The 21,206-nt window shown below is 41.9% G+C and overlaps 1 protein-coding gene across 1 annotated transcript in view; it reads left to right on the top strand.

Annotated features, from left to right (window-relative positions):
• Positions 1-21,206, top strand: part of mmp17a (matrix metallopeptidase 17a) — a 142,317-nt gene that overhangs the window by 110,693 nt on the left and 10,418 nt on the right. Inside the window, exons 5-9 of the mRNA XM_050053582.1 lie at positions 6,912-7,088; positions 8,247-8,349; positions 12,618-12,700; positions 13,448-13,600; positions 16,000-16,257. Of these exons, the coding sequence (XP_049909539.1) occupies positions 6,912-7,088; positions 8,247-8,349; positions 12,618-12,700; positions 13,448-13,600; positions 16,000-16,257 (774 nt within the window). The remainder of the gene's footprint in view (positions 1-6,911; positions 7,089-8,246; positions 8,350-12,617; positions 12,701-13,447; positions 13,601-15,999; positions 16,258-21,206) is intronic.

The following is a 21,206-nucleotide window of genomic DNA, read 5'->3' as shown; positions in this document are numbered from 1 at the left end:
GAGTTGTAGCTCTACTCAGTCTGGGTGCAGCCTGTGATTCTATCACAGTAAACTTCTTTACTTCTTCATCTTTTTCTGTCTATCAAACCTGCATTAACTGTTTGTTTTTTTGTCCAATTGGGGGCAGTGCAGAACAAAGCTATAAGCACAGTTCTGACCGGTTAATACTGTCAATAAATCAGTAAAAAAAAATACATTAAATATAATATACGCTATGGGGGGAGATGATAAGACAGCAAAATCTGCTGCTGCCCAGGCTGAAGTCGTACAATGCCAGTAAGCGACGCCATGAAGCTGCTCCTGGTTGTCAAGTGTCCCTCAACAAGCTAATGACCCAGAGGCAGACATGGACACCTTTGTCAGAGCGGTCAGGTCAATGTCTGCCCAGTTAGCACAAGCTAACACAGCAGCAGTGGCTAACATCTGACACGAGCTGTTAAACAGTCGCAACAAAATCACCCCGACATGGAAATGGCTCCACTCTGTCTTTAAACCCGATACATAACATTAGCCATGTGATGCCATCATTTAGCCCACTTCTTTTAATTAAATTCTCCACCAAGATAGTGTTAAACTTTTCAGCGGGCTGTTTGATGCTGAGCAGCTTGCATACACTGGACAATTAGAGCCTTTTCGTGGAAAACAGATGCTGGCTGCAGCTGAGTAAAATACTGATGAGAGTGTCGAAAATGGACCAAAACAGTGAAGTTGTGGCCCTTTAAACCAAAACAATAATACATTTTATTGATAGGCGCCTTTCACGACACTCAAGGTCACCTTACAGGCAAAGATAGAGAAAATAACAGATTTTAAAAAGTCAATGAGAAAATGGTAATAACATCACAACCAATAAATACTCAGCAAAACAAGTTCCAGAGGCAGGAAGCAGAGCAGCTGAAGGCTCTAGACCCCATGGTGGTCAGGTGGGCTGGCGGGACAGTGAGGTGGATGGAAGAGGAAGACCTGAGAGTGTGGGTGGGGGTGTAAATGTGCAAGAGTTCAGAGAGGTATAGAGGAGCGAGTAGGAACTTTAAGTCAATGCGGTATTTAAGTGGCAGAGTTCTGGACCAGAACTGAAGTTTGTGGATACCTGAGAGACGGGCCAAAAAGGAGCAAGTTACAGTAATCAATACAGGATGTAAGTCCGGAGTCAGCTGCCATATGGAAGTCATTTGTGATTTTAACCAAGGCTGTGGTAATGCACCAAGGCATGCAGGAATGCCCTCAACAAATGTAGGGATTGAATATAAGTGCTAGCTAGTGAACCTGGATACAAGTAATATAGGATTTAAAATGTTTACAACAATGGCTTTGCAAATGATTTATGGGGAACAGAATGTATTCAACACTTTTATTGGACCTTAGGGATACACTGAGTGGGTTTTTTGAGAAATATAACTTTTCTTTGTTCACAAAAAACCCACAGTTTGCTTTTAATGTTAGAATGTTGATTATAGCAGATTTAAAGATGATTTAGCATGCTAGAACTGTAATTTTATACTGAGACAGTTTTGGTGAATTCTCGAAGAAAAGTTTATTGATACTGAAAAATCCAAAGAAATATTAATTTGTCTTCACTCTATGTGTTGGCTTTAGTTTTCCTCTTAATGAGACCATACTGTACCTTACAGGCGTGTTCCCAGAGTCTGTCGGCCAGAAAAAGCAACAGGTTGCATCCTTTATTGTTCCTCAGCGTTTACTCATTGGTGGTTTGGAGCCAGATGCGCCCGCATGTTGATTGTCGCTCATTGTTGCAAACTGAAAATGTATTAATTAAATTTGGACCATTGATGTGACAGTCCCACATCTCCTGTTTTGTATAGCAGCCATCCAGTCTGTTCAGTAGCTTAAAGGGTCGTTTTTCTAGAGCTGCCAACTTGCCTAATTTAACACACTAAATATTCACAAAAGGAGTTGATGCAGACTTCCATTCCTCTCAATTAATTTTTGACATGACATAATAGCTCTTTGTATTTCGCTTTGCCTTAGGCAGGCCAAAATCACAGAGAGTGAAGTGTCTCCAAACACATACAAACTAGCTGAAAAGGGAAAGTTACATTTAATAAGAGAGTCTGACCAATACATTGGCATGGGGGATATTATCAGCCAAGTATCTGTCTTTTTTCCCAGCGGATAAGTAACAAAAAATTGCAGTACACGGATGCCAAAGATATGATTGAGGTAATTTGGAAACAGTGCAGCAATTACATGGCTTCTCCCCCAGAGAGCACTAAGAAGTTTATTTTTCAACCATAAAATGTCCCACTCAGTACATATTTTTGTCAACATTCTCTAATTCCCAAATAGAAGATACCACAACTCCACAGCATGAATAAGAGTTCAAGAATCTGACTTTAATTTTAGTTTCACTTCTCGGCACCTAGATGGAGATCAATAAACTTTGATAAATATTTCAAATTGCTCGAGGTCTAATTTTCATTTCTCTAGGTACCTTTTTCATATATTTCCAAGGATCCAAGTCTATTTCTCCTCAGAAATATTAATACTACGATCAGCTTCCTATTTGAGTTTTAACGAGTGAAGGTTAGGGTCTGAGCTGCACTGGAGCATAGAATAAAATTGCTGTACTCTCCAATAATCTAGTGGGTAATGGCATCCTTACAGTAAGGGTAGAAAAGGTAGAAAAGGAAATATGTGGGTCAACTGTTGCTGCACATATCACCAGAATTGATTTTCAGGGCGCTCACAAATTTATTTTAGTCTTGCAAAAAACAAAAAAAGATCAGCCACCACAGGATTTCTTCTGCTTGAACAATTCTTGTGTAAATATTGAGACCCCTTAATGTTTATCCTCGGCCAGTGGCAATATGTTGTCTCAGGTTTAATGAATTCTAAAATATTCAGTGCACAGTACCTGACCACTACTGTTTTTGCATGCAACTTTACTCATATTAAATGTCCAGTATGTAGGATTTAGGGGGATATATATTGGCAGAAATTGAACACAATATAATAAGTGTGTTTTCTTTTGTGTATAATCACTTAAAAAAATTAAAATCGTCATGTTTTTGTTACCTTAGAATAATTTGGATTTTTGCATTTTCATGTCAGCCATTGTAGTAAACAGCCACTCAATGAGGAGTACCATCAGAAAATCACTAACTTTTAACGTGAAACTGCTTCATTTAGTGTCTTTAGCGGTTTAAATCAGGGAAACCATTTGAGAGAGACCTCCATAGATAATCTTATCTTTCATACGTTCATTCCCTCCTGAAATTTTATTGGGGTATACAGTATATGACAGTATTTGTGTGCGACACTAGTCGTTCAGTTAGTTGGTCAACTATTCCAACAATCATTAACTCTGGTTTGGTTGAAATAAATCGTTAATTCACAGAGTTAGATGTAAATATATGTTTTTTCCCCCCTTATCTCTCTCTGTGCTGTTTCTGGCCGGCTGTTTGCAGTCCTGTAACTCTATCCCCACCACTCTGAGTCACAGTGTCTGTCAGCTCAACTACCTGTTCCACTAGTAGAGACTGACCTCTGGTGGCACGTGCTGTGCACTGCATACAATTGGTTTAATAGAAAGAGGAACGCCTGTATTTTTGATGGCATCGAGAATCATACTGTGGGGATTTTCAGATACCCTGGTACACCATCATATGGTGATACCAGCCAAGCTTATTGGGCACACGTCAGTGATGAGCCAAACAGCATCAGAAAAATACGTGAAACTGCTTTATTCAGTATTTTTACTGGTTTTAATCACTTTATTCACTCGGGATGTTTTGGAGAGGAAGAGACCCCTGTGGATAATTCAGCTCCTGGTAAAAACCTCCTGAACAATGAACACTGAAGGAATCCTGGAAGAAGTTCAGCTAGGTGCAATCTGTAATCCTCACCTCCAGATACAACTTAATCCTACACACTGCTCCTTTAGGTATGTTTTACCATTTAAATGATAAAATCCAACATATTTTGTGACAAGTGATATAAATTGCAATGGGGTTGCTGAAGTTGTTGTATCATCATCCACTCTCAATTTCCCCTACATGCTCATGGACAATTAAAGTAAATGACTGTTTCGTCCTATCACTTTGAACATGTTTTTGCCTGCTTTAAACATGGTTAAAAAAAAAAGCTATTGCATATCTCAAATGTCCTGATAGAAATATTGATTCTGGCGTCTTTATAGCACAAGGTAATGCAAGGTCACGAAACTACAAGGATTCACATCAAATGAAAAAGATAGCCTTTGGCTAGTTGTGCTCCTGCTTCTTTCCATCTACCGTATTCTACACCGTCCTTATTAAACTTCTAGTTAAATGCTGCAGGCTGTGTTTGTAGCATTCTGGGTACATCATGCTAAATCCAAGGTAGAGGTACCCTTGAATATATTGTATTTACTGTGTGTCAAAGTAATGAGATTTTTTAATACAATATCTTGTGATGCTCTGAAAACACTTCAGTTTGTGGGATTTGTGTTACTGATCTTGCAGTAATATCATTTTTGCTTCTGTCTGTTTACTCTGAATGTCACTTTCTCTCCCTCTCTGGCTCTCTGTCTTTCTGCCATGGATGTCTAACTCAATGAGTCCCGTTCATCCACCCAAATCTCTCCACTCTGACTTTGTCCGCGGGCATAAGGTTTTTTTTTTGCCTGTCAACCTCAGATGGACTGTAAATACGATGACATGGTACCTACTTTGTTCTGAATCCCTGTTCTCTCCCCCTCGATCCCTCCTTTTATCCACCTTTCCTCTCTGCGCCATGTGCTCCTGTAGATTAGAGTTGGCATTTGGCTTCGGAATATCCCAGGTGTTGTAAGCACAAGTGCGTGTCTCCAATTGTCCTTTGTCTTTTGACAGAGCACAGCACTGAGATGTTCCCAAGCCGAGGCCAACATGAGGTTAACAGAATGCAGACTTCAGCCTAGCCACCAAGGAACTCTAAGCTAGCTTGGCTCGACACGCTAGCACTCACATTTTTGCAAATCTAACTCTCTAAATCCCAGGTTTTGTCTTGCTTAGCAGCGCCAGACAAGGAGTTTTTGGAGGCTTTGCCTTTTCTTTTTTAGTTGAACATCTAGGGAAATGTGCTTTAATAGCCTGCAGCCTCTTTAGGTGTCTTTCCGCACTCAGGTTTTGATTGGCAGCCCAGGGGCTAAGGCAGTATTACCATAGTTATCTCACTACACCACATGCCTAACAGCACTCACAGCCACCAGAGCTGTCTGTCACGCCTCTTAACTTGCAACCTATAGAGTTCACTCATAAAAGGGATAAACATGCAAACAGGGGTTGTATTGGTTCTACAAAAGACACAAACTTTGAGCAGCAAGGGGATCTCTGTAAAAGCTGAAACTGAGATAGAGGCGGTTAAAGTAAAAGCAATTGATGATTTATAAAAGGCACTAATACTGTCTCATGTTTTGTGTAAACCTTTATTATCATGTCTAATTGTGCCTGCTTTAACAATATTTGCACGTCTTGCTTATCTCTGTTGTTTCCTCTCTCTGAACCAAAAGGGTGCCGATTAATTTTTGAAACGTCGAAAGTGAGGAAAGAGGAGCTGTGTCTAAGATTTTGAGTGTGCAATTTTCTTGTTAAGTAATTTACTACTACGCTGGACAGGAACGATTGTGGGGAAGAAAAATGTGCTGTGTGCAGCATTCTGTAGCTGCTTCTTTGATTGAATTGACTGCTCACCTAAATAACTCCAGTTTAAAGGATGAGGAGAACAAATTCAAATTGGACGGTGTGTGTCTTCCTGTTTTATTCCTGTTCCAAGTTCCAATATGCATCATTACAAATGCAAGTACATCAAGTAATTATTACTTTTTAGAACAAAATTAACTAATGTCACTTACCAGAGCTATACCATTTAAATATGTGCAGCTAAACAGGAAAACACATAGAAAACAATGCAAACAATGATAAAATTTCAGTCAGGAACACTCTCTCGTCATAGATTTAACCATTTATTGCAACAAATGGAAATACAGTTATGCTTGGCGCTGATGGCTCCACTCTGAAGATACTCCCTGGATCGGACATGCAGCATGCTAAACCATCACAGGGAGCACAATGGGTGTACAAGAGTGGCCCCAAAGCAAGACATAAAACACCTTTTTAACCTTTAAGCCGTGTTAGGACTCTGAATTTAGAAGGTGGAGGCTGGGATGGAGAAGGCAAAGCTTTGCCAGCAGCAGTGGTTCGTAGCAGCATTGGTGTAAATGGACTGCTGTGTTGTAAGAATGGGCTGTGATTGGTATTTGACTGACTAGAAGCAATGATCCAATCAGCTGGCTGTCGAGCCCAGTCTCACTCAGAAGTCCTCAATATCCAGCGCTTGGGTTGTGACATGCAGCGCCAGAAACCAACAAAAAAGGCGTCCTTTAATGTTGGCATGATTCATGGCCGGTTGCCGTTACAGGCGTCAGGCGGCAACAGGGGGAAACGCAGTGGGATAAGGATGATAGTTAAGGCGACAAAAGTCCAAGTGAGGCGGGCAGGAGGGGTTGTGGATGGGTCCAACAAACACCGACTTTCACCCGAGAGAGTGGTGTTCATCCTGTAAGATTATAAAGCTAAACCCTGTTCTTTTTTCCTAAACCTAATCACGTGTTGTACCAACGTAGTGCGCTCATTTTGAAAAAGGACAATGCATGTAACAGGCAGAACTTGACATGGTGTCCCAGAACGTCAAAAACCAACACACCCAGGATACCTTGCACGTCGTATGTGGACGTGGAGAGCCCATGACCAAACGTCAGTATGTGACGATGAACTAACCCAAAGCTTCATAAAGATTGCGCAACCCCCCCTTTTTTTTACGTGTTGTAAATGGTCCCATTCATGATCCATTTTTAGCATGTGGAGTCCTACACATTGATATAAAATGGGTAAAAACATATTGCCTGATCTCTCTCTCTCTGTCTCCTTCAGACTCTCATGGGATGGATCTGTTTGCGGTTGCAGTCCATGAGTTCGGTCACGCCATCGGCCTGGTCCACACCTCGGCCATAGAGTCCATCATGAGACCGTACTACCAGGGTCCCGTAGGAGACCCTCTGAAATACGACCTCCCCTACGAAGACAAGGTCCGCGTCTGGCAGCTCTATGGTAGGAGAGAACATTCATCCACTGCTCTATGTGTGTGTGTGTGTGTGTGTGTGGGAGGGACAGAGAGAGAAAGAGCAATTGCTCTATAGAGCAAGGTTATTGATTAATGAAAACACAGATTGAGTTAATTGGACCTCTTTATGGCACATGACCTTATCACACTATTGACTGATATAGAGAGTAGCAGTGTGCGGGGGGAGAGACTAATGATCATGAAGACAAGAATGAAGTGCAGGAAAGAAAGCTGAAGGCCAGGACTTTGAAGGAGGGAGTTGAATTAAATTAAGAAAAAGCGCAAAGATACTAAGACAGAACTAAGAGTAAGCATTTCATGCTATATATTTAATGTTATATTGTGGTGCCATGAAACTAAACGAGGAGGACGTGATCCAACAAATCAAGATCAGCAGGATGTCAATCGGTTATTATAATGGCAAAAAAAATACCCCACACAAGTTCGCAGAGCACACAGGCAATTAAAGGAATACTTCACCCCCCAAATGACCATTTGTAAATCAGTTACTCACCCTGCGTTATGTTGAATTCATGAAGTACACTTTGTTTTTTTCACATGCCTCTATGGTGAATAAAGAACCCAAAAATGGAGAAAAGTCTTGATGAATTGAAGTCATAGGGGTCCATGTTTAACAACAGCAAAACTATATCAAAACATCTGTTTACAAACTCTCACAACAGTAAAATCCGAGTCTCATATCCAGTCGTATGCTCAGTACATGCATTTTTCCTGAAACACTACTATTTAAAACACTTTTGCCTATATGCTCAGGCATAGACAATGCAGAAGTGTTTTAAATTTTAGTGAAAGTGCATGTGTTTGGGAAGTACTGAGCATACGACTGGATAAATGAGACTTGAATTATACTGCACAGGTTGTGTGGGACTTTGTAAACATATGTTTAGATATACCTTTACCGATGTTAAACATGGCCCCCATTTGTTCCAATACATTAACAATTTTCTCAGCTTTTGGATTGTTTGTTCGCCGTGTAGATATGCAAGCAAAACAAAGTTTTCTTCCTGAATTGATTGCAACAGGGTGAGTAATTGATACACAGGTGGTCATTTGGGGGGAAGTGCTCCTCTAATTGCCTTGTCTTTCGAGTGTTCATTTGTTCTTTAATTACACATCCTCTCTAGGTGTCAGAGACTCGGTGTCCCATACAAATCGACCAGGCAACCCCGCCCAGACGGCTGAACCTCCCGTCCTGCTGGATCTTCCTGAAAACAGATCCACCCTCTTGTAAGTAGAAGATGTATTGTTCTTTTAGTGCAACACAAAGAGCTCGACTGTTCTGGTTAGCAAACGTCTATTAAAGACAGAGATAGTAGAACAGTCAAAATGGATATGTACATGTGGATATTTGACAGAGTGGTGATTAAGAACAATCCCCACAGGGTTCATCCTCTGTGGACCATTAAAATTGGCAGCCATGGACCATGAAAAAATATGTAATTTTTGAAATGCTGAGCCTGAAACTTTTACACGTTTATTTTAGCATTACATTCACTCACCTACTCTTTGTTCTCAATTTAGGGACTATATGTTGTGGGTTCCAGAGTGCAATTTTTTGGAAACGCATTACGCTTCCAGTCATTAGGCATGCGCGAGAAAGTCGACCATCACAACAACAATGGCGGACTCCCGAGCTCTGCTTGTGCTGCTCACCCTGTTGAATTAATCAACGCTTCCCCATCATAGTGTAGATTTACTGTAGCAACTCCACCTCGTCGTCCGTCCAGACAAACGCTCGTGGGGTTGCCATTTTGTTTGTTTATACATTGCCGCTCTGAAGAAGGAAGAGTAAGCGTCACACCGCCAACTACTGGCCTGGCATGTATACTGCAGCGTTTTTGGTCATTTTTGCGGAGCCGTGTGCACGGCGATTGTTATAAAAACGTTGTCGTCTAAACGCGGAAAGTTTTCAACACGAAAATGAGACACGATTCTGTTTTCAGTGGATCGTTTTCGTGTAAACATGGCCTAAGTATGATATTGTAACTGACTGCAAGGGCGTCACTGTAGGTTTTGTACATGAAAAGTGTGACAATAATAATTAAAAACCTTTATTTATATAGCACCTTTCAAATCACAGTTAGTAGTGCTGTACAATAAAACTAAACACATTTTAAACACCAGGACAATAAAACAAATAACATGTCATAAAACATCATCTAGTAAGAGATAAAATAAGGAAGGCCAAAACTAAAATCAAGAAAATAAATGGGAAATAAAATCAACAAGATAACGATAAAATAGACAGACAGCTCAGATAAACTCAGGATTTGTTGTCCCATAGGAAGTATGCTTTTAGGAGAGACTTACAAAACCAGTGACTGAGACAGCCTCATATCCTTGGGCAGGTCATTCCAGAGCCTCGGGGCCCTGATTGCAAAAGCTCTGTCCCCTTTAGTGTTCAGCCTGGACTCTGGAACAAGCAGAAGACCTCTGCCCGAGGATCTCAAACTACTCAGAGGTTCATTAGGGTCTGAAAAGTCATCTGGAGCCATGAAGAGCCTTAAAAGTAAAGTAAAAAAACAGACAGCACTTACCAATAAGTACAGTACTTTTAATATAGTGGATTGCACAGCAGCAGTCAAACGGATGCGTTTCAGCTCATAGCCATCCCCAGCGTTAAATGGTTTGTGGACGTGTCTCCCTTTTAACAGAAACCAACTGGTTCAGGAAAAAGATACAAATATAGACCATCCATAAATGCAAACCTCAGTGATGCATCGAGTAGTATAAATATAATAGAACTAGAAAAGCACTCAGAGAGTGCAGACCTCCGCCAAGTAGGTGATATTCCCTCCCCCTCTGCATCAGATTTTGCAGCCTGCATCACATTTAAGTTATTTGCATCACTATCATTATTAGGTTATATATGCCTTCACCATGGAGACACTGTGGTGTATTCATTTCATTTTTATTTTGTACCAACACAGAATATAATATGTTTTTTTGTATTTTTCACTTTCTTTTTTTCCAACACAGAACATTAATTTCGACTTTAGAATTACAATATTTAGCAAGTAGAACAAGACGTGCTTTCCAGCCACCAGATGGTGCTATTTTGACCGTCTTTAGAAACTGGAATTGGCTGCTGAGGCTGTCAGACGATAGACTTTATTTATTATTTTATCCACTTTGCTTCAACCGATCACCACCAAAATTTCATCATCTGTTCCTTGTCCCATTATCCACCTTTCCTGTAAATTCCGTCAAAATCCGTTCGTAACTTTTTGAGTAATTTTGCAGACAAACAAACAGACAAACAAACAGACCAACGCCGGCGAAAACATAACCTCCTTGGCGGAGGTAAAAATAGAAAATCTTAAAGCACAAGCTTTCTTTCTATTTTCCACTATATTAAAAGTATTATACTTATTAGTGAGTGCTGTCGGGTTTTTCTACTTCGCTGTGATTTTATGGACCGGCACCCAATTACTCTTTGAGTGAGCACGCCAAGTCTGCTGATGAGCCTTAAAAGTAATCAATAAGATTTTAAAGTCAATCCTAAAACAAACAGGGAGCCAATATAAAGAGGCTAAAATTGGTGTGATGTGGTCGAGGAGTTAATCATACATTTATTGATAATGTTTGGCAAACAATCCAATATGGAAGCTAGAAATATGGGAAAAAAACAGTCAAATTGTATGATTAACTTTTTGGAGTGGAATAATATAGCCTAAGTTTTTCTCTCTCTTATTATGATGTCAAATTATTTAATTCTATTGAACACAAATCTGTTTTTCTGACTATGTCATCATTTTCATACTTGAGCTCCCGGCCTTTTTTATTTATGGTATTGGTCTGAGCACATCTGCAGTATTTGTACATTTAACTGCTCATTTCAATGTTAGAACAAATCACTAAGGACCATTAATATCAATATAAAATTTAATCACAATGTGTTCCATAGTTGTAAAGTTATGTCACTGTGGACCACAGACTTGGACAGACCCACCCTCAATGTGCAGCGATGCAGCACGTCAGTCAGACGACTCAGCACATCAACTCTAAGTGAATTTTGAGTGATGACCTGGATTCAGTTCAAGAGTCTCTTGTCTGCTATTTCAAATGGTTCTGCACATCAAGAGCCGGGGCATCAAACTACAGTATCTGTCCTCCCCACCAGGAAATGTCTTATTAGTATGGCCTTTATATTGCTGAGACCGTGGCACCGGATATTGTTACACTTTACATCAGATAGCAGGGCCACAAGGGCTCATCCATACATTTGAACACTGAACAACACTTTTCGCAAACTTGCCATAGCTCTAACCTTTTAGATGTTGATACATTAATTATTATCAGGCATAAACAGAGGCCAGTTGCTTTATCAGAGAATTAACTGTTCTCTGATCGCCTCTTGAATTAATAGGATCAAGTGAGGGCAGCTTGCTTAGGGAGCGATCAAGCTGTGTTTCAAACTACACTGACAACAACACCCAGTGCTTCCTGACCTCTGTGCATTCACTCACACTCATACAAATACTATGATGCAGTTTTTAACTAAACAGGCTCAGTGGTGTCGGCCTTCCGCTGCCCTCATTACTCATTTTTTCACCACCTCCATCTGGCCGTGATGCGTGGAAAAGCTGGATTATGCTTGACATGGGTCACAAATGCCGACCACTAGGCAGCGGTGTCGTGTTAATAGAGCTCTGAATGGGGATCTTTGTTGATAATGCGAGGGCTGGCGGGCTCCCACTCACAGTGGCAGCCCTGTGGTGCTAATGGCTTCGTCATTGGCAGGCCGGCCACGTCAGTGCTTTAAATCACTTATTAGCCCAGGGGATAAATGCACTGGGGGACCTCAGCATGTCAGCGTGATAGCATTTCACCTGATGTTTAGCCTATTTAATTGAAGGAAAAACATGCACATGCATGCACATATTCACACTGACTCAGTAGGTGGGCGCAATTACCACTGTTGGGTTGTTTTTTTGTATGCAAATGGCTTTGACTGATTTGGGCTTTTTTTTTGAGTGCATGCCTTAAAATGAGTCTGTTATATGAAAAAAAAAATAGGTATGTATGTATATAACCTCAAACACTCAATGTTCAGAATATGAAATTGAATTTAATACATTCATGGGCGGAGTGTGTGACAATGGGCCACTGGGTACAGGTGTGCAAAAGGCCCCACCACCTCTCCTTTGTGGCGGTTATGCATCTATATAGTCGTTTTGTGCCTCTTTGAGTTCATTTTGTTTCTCTCTCGGATCATTTTGTGTCATTGTTGGTCGTTTTGTGTCTCTTTGTAGGCATTTTGTATCTCTTCATGTTTGTTTTGCCCCTTTTTGTGGTTATTTAATGTCTATTTGCAGTCCCTTTGCATGTCTTTGTGGTCATTTTGAGTCTCTTCCTGGTCAGTATGAGTTAATATGAGTGACATTTTGGGCCCCTGGGCCTGTGCCTGTTTGGCCCATTCAGCAATCCATTCATAAATATATTCCTTGTCTACCGACTTCTCTTTCCTCCTTCCTCTAAATTTCCTCCCTCAGGCTGGCACGAGACGCCCCAGACAGATGCACCAGTCACTTCGACGCCGTGGCCCAAATACGAGGGGAGGCCTTCTTTTTCAAAGGTATTCAAGCCTTAAAGGGAAAAAGTGAACGAGAAAGACTGACGGACAGACAGATAAACGGAGAGTGACAGTGAGGGAGAAGAGGGAAAAAAGAAGTGAATGGAGAAGAGATAAAGTGGAAGAGTAAGAGACAGGGGCTGGGCACAGTGGTGGCTCCAGCGATCAATACAAAGCCAAGTCATGTGTAGCTCCCTGGGCTCGTATCACAGGCTCACACACCGTCACATATTCTGCGGGCTCAACAAAATGGTCCTTTAGGGCCCAGACTGTTTTGCTGTATACTTGTTATCTGCTGAGCCTGAAATGGATCTTTTTGGGGCTTATTTGCCAGCGTGACAACAGAGCTTTCATTAGCCAAATATGTTGAATAAAGTCTTATTAAAATTATTTCTCTAAACATAACAGTACATGATGTTTATTGGCTGAGGTTTCCCTTCCTGCTAATTAATTACACCTCTCCTCCTGAGCACAACATTTTCCAACAATTTCCCAATATTTTCAGTCGCTGGTGGATAAAAGTGGCCAAACATCTCCGTAAATAGGAATTTAAAGTCACTTTAATAGTAATTGTTAAAGCTACAGTTCACACCAGCCCTGTTCATATGAGGGATGGGTATGAATCTGTAATGGGATTACTGCAGACACACACAATGTGTCGTAACTAACCACGGCTTTTCTGGAAATAGACTTATATAATAGGATATCGTGAAGAAGTTCCGAGCCTTACCCCGTTCCTGTCTGTCATAGGAAAGTACTTTTGGCGACTAACAAGAGAGAAGCACCTGGTGTCTCTTCGTCCGGCTCAGATCCATCGCTTCTGGAGGGGCCTTCCCCCCAACCTGGACAGTGTGGATGCTGTGTATGAGAGACCTGGGGACCACAAAATAGTTTTTTTCAAAGGTACAGTATCCACCTGATTCCAACTTTCTCTTTTATCTGTCTGTGGCTTTATTTGACTGACTGATATCTACTCCATATCAGGCTGGGCAATATATCAAATTTTATTTTTGATTACGATTTTGGCTTCCGACCATTATGAAAACAGGATAATCGAGATAAAACAACTATTGTGCACAGCTTTTTACAGCCCATACTGTTGCCAACTTGGCTACTTTCTCACAAGATTTGGCAACGTTTCTTCTTCTTTTTTTTTTCTTTTTTTTTGCTTAATTTTTGTTGGTGTTTTCAGGTCGAAGGGAAAAAAAGGAGGGGGGTACAGGGGTTGGTGAGAGCCACACAATGGTACAGAACCATAGACTGTATAAAAATATGGACGTAGTCACCCTAACGTCACCCATTGGTTTCTGAGGAGCGGGTTTGAAGCTCAAAGTAGCCGGCTCTGGCCGTCGCCATCTTGGCAGTGCCTGACTCCGCCCAACTCCCGGCCAATCAAAAATGGGCAAAGAGGCGGGCCAAATGAAGCCTGGTTGATTAAACACGCCCACCTCGCTCGAAGCTGCTAAGTTAGCTAAGGCTAACAAGCTAGGCCAACAAGCTACGCTACTTTGGCGGCAGTAGCTCAGTCCATAGGGACTTGGGTTGGGAACCGGAGGGTCGCCTGCTTAAGTCCCCATCCAGACCAAAATATGGCGCGTGGACTGGTAGCTGGAGAGGTGCCAGTTCACCTCCTGGGCACTGCCGAGGTGCCCCTGAGCAAGGCATCGAACCCCCCAACCGCTCGGAGCGCCTGTCATGGGCAGCCCACTCTGACATCTCTCCACTTTGTGCATGTATAGGTCCAGTTTGTGCATGTGTGTGTTCGGACCTGTGTGTAATTGACAAACAGAGTGAAAATTTGAATTTCCCCATAGGGGGATTAATAAAGTATGTAAAATTTTAATAAAATTTTAAAAAAGAAAAAATTGGCTAGCCCTGTGGTGTTGGCTGCTCCCTCTCATGCTCCTGCTTGGTGCCAGCTCCCTCACAAAACAAAATATCCAAAAGGCACAAACACAGCTGAGAGGTCAGGTTCACTGACCTGCGAATTAGCTGAGATGGCGCCTAGCAGACAGCCAGCGGCTACTTAGCCACCCGTGATGGCGCCACCTGTCACTCACAGTGACCACGCCCTTAATTATGCACAACTTTAAGCCTTAATCAAATTTAAACGGATCAGTTACCCCCCGTACAGTTGTCATGAAAGGGGAAATTAGGTATAGAGACCAAAACAGCTGTAAAGTTGAGCATTTTAACATGGGGGTCTAAGGGGATTGATTCGCTTTTGGAGCCTGCCTCAAGTGGCCGTTCAACGAACTGCAGTTTTTGGCACTTCGGCATTGGCTTCACTCGTCATCCCTGGAGGTTGCCGCTTGTACAGAACAGGGTGTTTCAACTAACCAGTCAATAGGTTACATCCCTTTGGGTATATGGTCCATTTTTTCCAACATTTTCTATATTGATCAAGTCGTAGTCAGTCGCTAATAATTGCAATCCAATTGTCCTTTGATGGTCGGCTTGCCTGTTGCCACCTCCGTGTGATGGCTTTCTTGGTCACAGCCAAAAGTACTTTGTAAAGGTATTTGTCCTGGGTCAAGATATTGTCCAAGGTTTTGCCCAAGTACAATATGACAAAACAACAACTGACTTCTGTTCCAAAGATGTTCCTTATTTCTTTGTAAATCTCTTGCCAATATGGAGAAATTACTGGGCATCCCTGAAAAATATGGAAATGGTCTGCCATTGATTTACCACACAGCCTCCAGCATTTTTCCAGCCCCTGAGACCCCTGTTGTATAAATTTCAGTTTTGGAGTCACAGAATATCGTAGTTTGTTTTCCAGCAGAGCTCCAGCCAGGATCTTAAATTGGTGGTCCTAGAAACTTTTCTTCTGAATGACTTTATTTCGAAATAGTCTAGTGACAAATTTAGCGACTTATTCAGACCACCAGGGAAAAAAGCTAAAAATATATCCCACCATATTGTATTGTAAATCATTCCCATGCATGCTGTTCAGAGTAAGCACAGTCCATGGCTCTGCTGCCAGCAGCTCAGGGTGTCTCCCTCAACTCTCATGCTGTGTTTATTTTTATACATTATTTTATTTATCTCTTTTTTTTAACATTTATTTTTTCAGTTTTGCTTTTCAGTTTATATTATATTTCAAGTTCAAGAAAATCCACTGTTAATAAAACAAGGCTGTTGTTTGAAAGTTCAATTAATGCATGACATTTCCAAAGTCAATGAGTAATCATGCTAAATAATCGTGATCTCAATATTGACAAAACAATGGTGATTATGATTTCTGCCACAATCAAGTTGCTTCTCCTTTTAATTCTGACCTTTGTGTCCACCCTCTTTAGGTCTAAAGTACTGGGTATTTAAAGACAATAACGTGGAGGAGGGCTACCCCCGTCCAATCAGTGACTTTGGCCTGCCCTTGGAAGGAGTGGATGCAGCCTTTGTTTGGCTGCACAACGACAAAACCTACTTCTTCAAGGACAACCACTACTGGCGCTACGATGACCACCTGAGGCATATGGACCTGGGCTACCCTAAAGACAGCACGCTCTGGAAGGGGCTGCCACCTCAGCTGGACGACGCCATGAGGTGGTCAGATGGTGAGTCGCCTTGAAAATCAACACTAAACACTGCTCGATGTGAAATTACGAAGCTCTAGAGCTGGGTGTCAAACTCATTTTAGTTCAGGGGCCACATACAGCCCAATCTGATGACAAGTGGGCTGGGCACCTCAAGTTTCAGGGTAGAAATGTGGGACTTTTACTTGGAATATCTCTAAAAACTGATACATTAAAAATACTTGCGTTTTGTGTCTGTATGTTGGAATAATCTTTTTAATTTTTATTTTCAGCAACCCAAAAATCAAAGAATAAAGACATTTTCCTCTCAAGTTAGTGGTATTTAATTTATAAGGGACACTTGTGATTAATTTTACACTTATGAATATAATCCAATTTATCGTATTTCCATAACGCTGTGTGATTTTTGCAACACCTTATTTTGGAAACCGAACGTAGTTAACTTTGCTGAGTCTGTCACTAGCTCCCCCCGTCAGCTCGATCTAGGCTGTTTGAAGGTATTATTCAATGTAACACATATTAATGTCAGTATACAGATGCACTACAGTTGTAGCATTAGCTGATGTGCCCATGGAGATTAGAGTGACTGGCGGCTTGACAGCAGTTAATCCTGCTACATTACTAACTGTACTAACTAGCTAACACAACAATCAAATATTATAAGCATGAGTGACCTGACATTTGTCAGCAGCAGAATTATATTAGACTTTTACTGAAGAGGAATCATTGTTTATTAACTTTTCAGTGATGTATTTTATAGTTTGCAAATACAGCTGTGAGCACACCTCTTGACTCTGCTCCACCGTCTCAGCTGTGATGCGCACCTCGGTGCCAGTACTGGTGCTTAGAGTCTAGTAATGATGGGACCGCTCTCATTTCCAATCATGCCTGACTAGTGCTGATCTAGTGTTTATTTAGTAGTTTAAATTTTTCTGTTAGGCCTATATGCTCCATCCATCCATCCATTTTCATCCGCTTATCCGGGGCTGGGTCGCGGGTGCAGCAGAACAAGCAAAGCACCCCAGACGTCCCTCTCCCCAGCAACACTTTCCAGCTCCTCCTGGGGGACCCCGAGGTGTTCCCAGGCCAGATGACGTATGCAATCCCTCCGGCGTGTTCTGGGTCTGCCCTGGGGCCTCTTACCAGTGGGACGTACCCGGAACACCTCTAACGGGAGGTGTCCAGGAGGCATCCTGATCAGATGCCCAAACCACCTCAACTGACCCCTTTCAACACAAAGAAGCAGCAGCTCTACTCCGAACTCCCTCTGGATGTCCAAGCTCCTTTCCCTATCTCTAAGACCCCACGGAGGAAAGTCATTTCGACTGCTTGTATCAGCGATCTCATTCTTTCAGTCACTTCCCAGAGCTCATGNGTGGGACGTACCCGGAACACCTCTAACGGGAGGTGTCCAGGAGGCATCCTGATCAGATGCCCAAACCACCTCAACTGACCCCTTTCAACACAAAGAAGCAGCAGCTCTACTCCAAGCTCCCTCTGGATGTCCAAGCTCCTTTCCCTATCTCTAAGGCTGAGCCCAGCCACCCCACGGAGGAAACTCATTTCGGCTGCTTGTATCAGCGATCTCATTCTTTCAGTCACTTCCCAGAGCTCATGACCATAGTTGAGGGTTGGGACGTAGATGGACCAGTAAATCAAAAGCTTTGCCTTTCGGCTCAGCTCTCTCTTCACCACGACGGACTGGTGTGGCGCCTGAAGCAGCCGCACCAAACCGCCGATCCATCTCACGCTTTGTATTAGTACAAAGTCACAATGTTTATAATGCGTCTGTTCAGAACATGGTGGCTTATGTTGGTAATTGTCATTTTTGTGCTGGTTTATAGTTTCAACCATTAAAGATGTGGCTGTTACATTTCTTCAGACTAGCTGTATTTTTTATTTTTACTCTGTATGAAGATGTGGCATTGATTTCTATTCTGACAGAATAGTGCAACAGATGTCAATGAAGGGATGTAAGAATAATATGAGAAGCTCTAGAGTTGATGAATCTAGTGCAAATGACTAATGCAAGCATAATCATGACTGTTGTGAAGTCATCTGGAGGGCAGCGGGTCGTTCATTTGACACCCCTGCTCTAGAACTATGAATCTCTGTACCTAAAAGGTAACATGACTTGTAGAACAAACCAAAAAAATTAAAACACAACGGCAAACAGAAGTTTCCCCATCAGTGGAAACCCACTTAAAAAAGGAACCAGCTTTATAGAGTCTTATGTGGCTCTTAAGGGAACTGTGAAAGTTCAGGGAAAAATTTCGTCACTCAGGTGATCTTTACTTGGACTTTAGACAACATATTTTATATGAAAAATATGCTTAATAAAACTGTTGGTGTGGACTTTGGCAGGAGTGGACATTATTTAGGCCTGCAGCAGGAGCTGGCATTTCCACTTCTAAAGACTGCAAACAATTAGCTTACCTTATCTGAGCATAGATATTAATATTCATACCCATATTAATACTTGTAGCTTCATTTTGGAAGCTTTTTTGGAGTTAATGATGTTTTTTACCATTCATAAGAGAAAACAGCACCAGTAAAGTATTTAATCATGCAACTAAACACTATACACCAACTGCACACACACACACACACACACACACACACATGTTCACACAAAAATCAGGTTCTTGGTAAATATGATGTGTATATACACTATAACAAATAACCAGTGACCCATGAAAAGTGAGCTGTGGTTATGGAAAATATACAGCTGTACGTTTGCCTTTAGGGACCAAGTTTCCTGACAACAAACTTTTTAGATTACACACACAGAGTCAGTCTACCAGAAAGAGGCTGTAAAACTGGCATCTCGGCTTGCCAACAACAGTCCTGACCTTTACACTGCAAACACAGTAGAGAGCAGTGTTGGGTGTTATGAATCCACAAGCTGGTTTCCCCTTATTAATCCATGCTGCCGCTGTGAGCTCAGCGGAGACGGTCAGATTCACGGGGAGCACGCTTTTGAAAAACACCTAAATGGGTTGACAAGATTGCTAATCTAAGCAAGGAGTCTAACAGAGAATGTTCCTCCTGCATTAACCTCAGGGAAATCAATGTCTCACAGTCGATTCTGATCTGGTTCTACAGATGCATCATCTGATGCGACTGTGCCTCTCCCTGTTCCAAGATAAAACAGAAGTTTGTCATTTGAGCAGTTAAGCAGCCAGCCTGCAGTTGTCTTCCCTAAAGACTATGTAAAGACTGCCTCCCTACCTGAACGGCACCAGAGCAACAAAAAAGCCAATGAAAGACACTGCCAATTTTACCGCTTTTGGCAACCTAGCATTTTACAGACTGCCCTCTGGCGCACAGCTCAGTACATCCTGCCTCGCACTATCTGCCTCCGAATCACTTAACTCCCTGCAGCCATCAACCTCCTAAGCTAGAAACTATTCAAATATGCAAATGCGGACTAATTTGAGCTACTCAGACTAGTAACATGTCTGCATTTTTTTCTCAGTCTACCTGTATGTTGTGTCTGCCGTATTGTGATTTGACTCCCACCTCTTATGTCAGGATTGAATTGTGTTTCTGTCCCATGAAGGAGCAAATGTATAATTTTACTTGTGTACAAAATAGCACAAATTATCATTTACCCATGCTGAAATGTAGTTGCCAGATTTTAAAGTTGCAAAAATCAATATTTAATATCAACAATGGATCAAGTGACTACTTGTAATGTAAAAGGTGTCTTTCATAGTGACAGCTCCACACAGAATTTCACCAGACTCAGCAGCTCCTGTCAGCTCTGCAGAGCATTTTAGCATCTTTCAGCACATTGTCATGGTTTTACAGCTCACAGCTTTACTGTTTGATTACACTCACAGCTCTCATAAAGTATCTTTTCAGTGTTTTTAGTGAAAAAGCTCTGCAAATCCATTAAAGTACCTGCCCAGCACCAGATTGTAAACTGAGTTAGTGACTAGCTGGTGAACATATTCGAGAACTTTGCTTTTAAAGGTTTAGATATTTCCCTCAGGAGATTGTTGATCCTAGCTGACATTGGGCGAGAGGCAGGGTACACCCTGGACAGGTCACAGACTATCACAGGGCTGACACATAGAGACAGACAACCATTCACACTTACATTCACACCTACGGTCAATTTAGAGTCACCAATTAACCTGCATGTCTTTGGACTGTGGGAGGAAGCCAGAGTACCCAGAGAAAACCCACGCTGACACAGGGAGAACATGCAAACTCCACACTGAAGGGCACCCCCATCCCGGGTTCAGACGCCCCACCCTGGGTTCAAACCAGGAACCCTCTTGCTCTCCTCCTCAGGGTACTCTGGCTTCCTCCCACAGTCCAAAGACATGCAGGTTAATTGGTGACTCTAAATTGACCATAGCTGTGAATGTGAGTGTGAATGGTTGTCTGTCTCAGTGTGTCAGCCCTGTGATAGTCTGGTGACCTGTCCAGGTTGTACCACACCTCTTGCCCAGTGTCAGCTAGGATAGGCTCCAGCCCCCCCGTGACCCCTAACAAGATAAGCGGTTCCAGAAAATAAATTGTGGTGTCAGAAACAACATAACAGTCATCAGTTGTGGAAGCGTTAGCCATTTTCTCCATGACAAGATCATGATGATGTAGAATCCGTTCACCGTACCTTCATAAGACAGTTCTTGCCTATCATGTGGCCTTTATTGATTTTGTTTGCCCCATCTGTGTGAAGCTGAAGTGGGCCCAGACTTTCGACTTGAACGATGACGGTGCCTCACTAATTTTTTTCCCCCCGCTGTCTGCACTGTCCGCCATTTTACCCATGAGTTTCTTTTTCACGACATGTTAGTTGACATCCATTTACCTTAGCCTCATTCATTTGATTAACACCACCACAGGAAGTCATGACGTAGTGACTCTAATAAATTAAATTGTCAAAGAGTGTCTGCTTTTTTTAATTAAAATATTGATAGATGGTGCCAGTGTTTCGATAATGTATAGCAAAAGGA

Source organism: Epinephelus moara, chromosome 9 (genome assembly GCF_006386435.1).
Source record: "Epinephelus moara isolate mb chromosome 9, YSFRI_EMoa_1.0, whole genome shotgun sequence".
NCBI lineage: Eukaryota > Metazoa > Chordata > Actinopteri > Perciformes > Serranidae > Epinephelus > Epinephelus moara.
The sequence above is the reverse complement of the archived record's forward strand: the minus strand, read 5'-3'. Positions and strand labels throughout refer to the sequence as shown.